Here is a 6,112-nt window from a genome sequence, read left to right on the forward strand (position 1 = left end):
TCATGTTGTAAGCTGACCCTTCTATCCCGTTTATGTGCGAAGAGCCGTTATCCCTGTAAAACTGTATTCTTTGGAATACTCCTCATGACGTAGTAAAAGTATAACATCACGCAAATATACCAGTACATCATTTAACAAGATATTATATACATGTATATATGAAGCGTTATAATACTGTGAAACTGTTTGTTTCAAGAAACTCAAATGGCACAAACTATAAAATATTGTTAAACTGTTTCTGTGCCACCACGTGCACAAACTATATAATGTTGTTAAACTGTTTCTGTGCCACCACGTTCGTGAATTTAAATAATTTGTTTTAACCTACAACGACCTTTCATCTATAACAAAGTTGAATAAGACGACGCATGACTGCAGTAATACATTGTTCAATAAAACAAATAAATAAATGCGTTGTATTTGGTTTGAATTATTATTACTAGTTTTGACAACTCGATAAATAAACAGGTACTCTGTTAAACACTGACAAAGTGACAACGATAACCAGTTAGTAGCGCCACAAGAGCTCTCTTGTTTACTGGGTAATATTTCCATGAGTTTAGCCTCGTTCTAGGCTCTTTGTACAGCTGGACACGAACCTTCACGTTAGTCGTGAGGTATTAATATACATGTGAACGTATCACATAAGTATGTAACTGTACTAATTGGGCGATATCAGGTGCTTTATTTTTTGTTATTAATTTTTTCTAAAACATATTTTTCCAGTTTTCATTCTTTCTACACAACGAATACAATTGGCAGGTCATTGATCGTATCTAGGAGATTTCTGAGTCTGCGCCAAAGGAATGAATTGCCCAGAGACCTTGCAGCCCAGTTGATAGCAACACGTTCATAATTTAGGCTGTTCACTTGGGTGATCCGGAAGTTGCTAGAAGTAAATAATAAATTAGGTTATGTCTGTTCTTGACTTATGAAGCTTTCATCGTTTCAAGTGACGAGAAGCCTCAAAAGAAGAGGCTGAAACCCTGACTACGAAATCTCTTTCTTTCCACAACCTAGCAACCAGTTGTTTTTGTTGTACTGAAGGTAAAGGAACCTATGATATTTTTCTTGTTAATCAATGTATATTTAATTAATAGTTCCTAAGTCATAGTACAGCTTATACCATGCAGTTTATGTTTAGTATATCAAACTTAACTTGATACCAACTAAAATATTTCTTCCCATTGTTGATTAATTTGATCTTTCTTTTGTTTTATACAAAGGTTATTCTGCATTTTGGTTGTAACAATTAAAACGATACATTGTACTTATTTAAAACGTACGAATAATGCAGCGATGCAGTTTGTTTCTTATCAGGTAAATAATTCCCGAACTGCAGAAGTTCAATGTATGGTGTGACCAGTGACAGCTGGCCAAAATAAAATATTCCATACTGTTAGTGCTAGTACATTTTCTAATTTTACACAAAATCTGTCGAAGTTGACATATCAATACGACAGAACTAAAACACTGACGAAGTCTTTTCTTTGTTTACTACGAATTTATTTAAGAAATTTAAGGATCAATCCTGAGCTAAAAAATGCATTTTATTTTATCTTATTCCAATTACTTCCCTCCCTTCAAAATTACCATCGTCCTATTTATGACCTTCTTCGTGTAGTTTGTATTTGCTAATGTTCACCTTGCGTGTCTAATGCCTCGCAGAGAAAAATAAAAAGATCATTTTTACAAGGAATTGGTTCTGAGAGCGAGACTAGGAGTTTCAAAATGCTGCTGTAATAACAAAGAATTGGTTTTGGGGACGAGGCTAGTTTGAAAAATGTTAGCCTCGAGATAAACAACTGGTTCTTAGTACGAGGCTAGAAATGTTTCAAATGTTACTTTTTCATATAATTGTTTTTCGGACAGGGCTAGATGTTTTTAAAATGTTACTGTCATAACGATGGTTTGTATTTGGGGACGAGGCTAGATACACAACTGGTTCTTAGTACAAGGCTAAAAACGTTAATGTCATTACATAGTTAGTTTAGCGGATGATGCTGTGAATGTTACTGTCATAATAGAGAACTGTTTTTTAGGGCGAAAGTGGATGCTTTAATAATGTTACTATCGTATCTATTAACTGGTTTGCCGGACGAGGATAAATGATTTAACAGTATTACTGTGATAACACGTAACTGATTCTGGGGCGAGGATAGATGATTTAACAATATTACTGTGATAGCACGTAACTGATTCTTGGGCGAGGATAGATGATTTAACAATGTTACTGTGATAACACATAACTGATTCTGGGGTGAGGATAGATGATTTAACAAAGTTACTGTGATAAGACGTAACTGATTCTGGGGCGAGGATAGATGATTTAACAGTATTACTGTGATAAGACGTAACTAATTCTGGGGCAAGGATAGATGATTTAACAGTATTACTGTGATAACATGTAACTGATTCTGGGACGAGGATAGATGATTTAACATTGTTACTGTGATAACACGTAACTGATTCTGGGGCGAGGATATATGATTTAACAATGTTACTGTGATAACACGTAACTGATTCTGGGGCGAGGACAGATGATTTAACAGTATTACTGTGATAACACGTAACTGATTCTTGGGCGAGGATAGATGATTTAACAGTATTACTGTGATAACATGTAACTGATTTAGGGGCGAGGATAGATGATTTAACAATGTTACTGTGATAACACGTAACTGATTTTGGGGCGAGGATATATGAGTTAACAATGTGACTCCTCTCCCATTAGTTTGTACTAATTAAAATATTCCAGTTTCATTTCTTAATTTTTAAAATAACAAATGCGTGTTTAATTTGTTCTTAAATGTGATTATGAGTGATTTATGAAACTCATTAAAAATACTTTGTATTTTAATACAAATCAAAACGGTTAGGCGTCACTGCGTTTAATTTATTTGACGGTTAATTCGAAACAGTTGTTAACACGTAAGTCACACTAAAGGTCACCGAAACGCAAATAATAATTTTATACAGTTTATTGTAATTCATAAAACGTTTTATGTTCTTTTATTTCAGGGAAGTGACCCAGCCAATGATTTTCAAATTAGGCAAAGAACAGTTATTAATTTATAGTTTCGTAATAAACAATGTAGTTCACTTTTGAAGAACCTTGTGACAAAATCAATTCAAATCGATATGAAGGATGTGGTAAAGTTAAAAAAAAAATGTAGTCGATCTACTAAGTATCGATCAAGTAATGATTAGAAAAACGACAATCAATGTTATTTATAAAACGAGCTCAGAAACATCGGATGTTTCAAATAAGGTTTAACATTGGTTTTACCAAAATAACTGAATAATCCTGTTGGTGCACCAATAATTCTGGCTGAAGATGCAAGAAAAGAAGCAGATCGGGATGATAATCAGTGTTTGACAGCAGATTTGAAGTAATGCAATAATATGAGTTCTTCTAACGGACGTGATCTTTCTGGTTCGGGAGACTTGATTCGTTTCGAAGATGATTCTGACAAGAAATTGAAGAGTTCAGAGATAGTTAAACCTGTAAAAAATGGTATTACTGGTTCTCGTAATCAGAAGAAAGATGACAATCATACCGTCCTTTTCTTAGAGAATAACCCTACCATTTCATTGAAACAAGTTAATAAAACTCACGAACAAAAGCATGGGCTTTCTGAGAATCACATATCAGTCGTTAGACCAAATGTTACAATTTTATGGAGTTTTAACGCAGTTCGAGGAAAGGTGACTAACCACTGTATATGGTCAGCTTGTAAAGCTCTGACCTTTGGCATATTATTTATTTTGTTAGGGACTGGAATGGCCGTTTTAGGATTTTACTCAACTCATCCAATTGAAGAAAGGAAAGAAAACAGAACGAAGATTGTAGAAAACTTTAGTCGATCGTATAAACTCACCAGTATGACGTATATAGGTCCGGCGGTTATGGGTGTTGGAGGGATTATAATTGTTGCCACGTGCGTATTGGTCTTTGAAGCGCGTGACACTGCAGCCAAAGTAATCCCTCTTTGGCTGTGGCCAACTCATGACCACAGGATTCTAGCAGTTGGAAGTCATGTGACCAAGAACACAACCTCCTGGGAAGTATTTCATGCTCGGCCGAAGAGCGTAACAGGACGAAATACAGACGCATTTGGTTTCAATACTTCATTGAAAGTATCTAGTAATGACAACCAGACGCAGGTTCTTGACCACTCCGTTCATCCGTGTCTTAATAGGTCGCTGGCTAACTGGTCAGACGATAAGAAAGCGAATTTTCAACGGCTTCAAATGTCACACCTAACTAGGTCTAATCGAAAGAATCCAAAAGGCCAGTGTTTGGACGTGATAGCTGCAAAAAATATTGATAGTGACCATTTACGTGCTCAGTTTTGGAACAGGTCAAAGATTAGATACCAATACGACACAGAGGCGAAGACACTTTCGTGTTATGTGGAGAAAAGTCCACGTAAGTGCACTTCAGAACCAAATATAAATGAAGTCTTTCAATCCACGGATGCTGTTTGGGCAGATGAAAATGAAATATTTGACATTAAGAGCTCTTTCTTTCCCGGAAAGATGACTCTTCATCCGGTCAATCCCAACCAACAATGTTTGCCTAACGTTCCTCATGCAATTTTAAAAGTTCACAAAGCTAATAGAGTGTCTAATGAAACTGTTCCTATTTGGTCCAAAGGTTCAGATAGGTTCGATTTTAGGCATTTTTACAACACGTTTCAAAAGACGTCAATTGTAGGTGACGCACTCTCTCCGCAGACGAGTCGAAGAAAGTCCTCTCGTCGAAAAGGAAACCGAACCAAAACTAACAGTGACAAAAGAAGGGAAGTAAAAGGGAAACACCAGAAAAAGACGAGAGCAGAGAGCTCTTACCAGGACCACCAGTTGTGCTATAAATCAGCCGACAGGCGTCACTCATTATGGTTAACCAAAAGTCCAATATCCTCGTGCTGTGAGGACTCAAGCAGCCAATCAACGTCTACGGAATATTTGCTTCGGCGGCAGAAGGATAAATCCTCGTTATATGGAAGTTTTCTTAAGATATTTACTAAGAAAATCCGAGAATACTAATGTATTTTATAAACGCAATTTTAGTACTATGACGTAACCGCTAAATACAGTTATATCTTTTTTCCGCTAGATGTCGTTGTTTCTGGTTTCTTAATAAAGAAAAACACTATATTTGCTATACCTACTATTTAATTTTTTATTCGTTTAATACTGTGAAATGTGGTGTTTGTTTTTTATAAAATAAAATGCCAGATGAAAAGATAAAACAATTTTAGTAACTTAAGACTAATGGCCAACTACTGATAAAAAGTAAAGGTTAAATAAAAACAACAATCTGTGTTCTAAAGATGGCTGTTATGGATACTGAAACTTTTATTAAAATAAAGTACAGAACAATGTTTCGACCTTCTGGAATCATCTTCTAAAGTTTTAATACCCATACCAGCCATCTTTGGAATACATTTTTACTTCAAGTAGGTTTCTCGTCATCATGAGTGTCATCGTCTGGTGAATCACTGTCGTATCATAAAACGCCAATTAAGGATGTTTTCAATATGTAATTAAGGTCACCATGACAACAAAAATAAACAACGTAGGCTTACGTGTTCAGTGATATTATTATTTTCTATGATGTGCAGTAATTTGAAAATGTTTCTTTTCGTCTTACAAGTTTATCAGTTTGTGAAAGAAACGTTTTTCTTCCCGATGTAATGTCATAATATTTTCAACAAATTCTGTAATGCATAAATAACCTGGCCGTACAATGAATACTGTACACAGGAAAAGAAATGACAGAAGATAAATCACCAAGATATTTCGTATTTGCTGCCCCTCGCTAGTACAGCGGTATGTATTCGGATTTACAACGCTAAAATCAGGGGTTCGATTCCCCTTGGTGGGCTCCGCAGATAGCCCGATGTGGCTTTGTTATAAGAACACACACACTCATCCTTATTCGCTGCTGACACTGTAACTAAATCATCCTTCGCTATGACGTCAGCGGCCAGCAATAGTCAGATTATTAAACTTCATAAATTGTGTTGAAAACTGAGCTTATGTGGATTTTCTCTCAGAAAACCCCAAGTGAAGTCTTGTCTAGTATGCGTTATATCAGTCTTTC

The 6,112-nt window shown here is 35.7% G+C and overlaps 1 protein-coding gene across 1 annotated transcript; it reads left to right on the plus strand.

The window, feature by feature from the left end:
* The first annotated feature begins 839 nt into the window (after window positions 1-839).
* Window positions 840-5,712, plus strand: LOC143229923 (uncharacterized). The gene is made up of 2 exons (XM_076462792.1): window positions 840-1,047; window positions 3,022-5,712. Exon 2 carries the CDS (start codon window positions 3,406-3,408, stop codon window positions 5,050-5,052), a length of 1,647 nt encoding a protein of 548 aa, XP_076318907.1. The 5' UTR covers window positions 840-1,047; window positions 3,022-3,405; the 3' UTR covers window positions 5,053-5,712.
* Window positions 5,713-6,112: the final 400 nt, after the last annotated feature.

Source organism: Tachypleus tridentatus, chromosome 10 (genome assembly GCF_004210375.1).
Source record: "Tachypleus tridentatus isolate NWPU-2018 chromosome 10, ASM421037v1, whole genome shotgun sequence".
NCBI lineage: Eukaryota > Metazoa > Arthropoda > Merostomata > Xiphosura > Limulidae > Tachypleus > Tachypleus tridentatus.

Coding starts and splice junctions, on each gene's coding strand:
- LOC143229923 (XM_076462792.1), top strand. CDS start 3,406: ATGAGTTCTTCTAACGGACGTGATCTTTCTGGTTCGGGAGACTTGATT.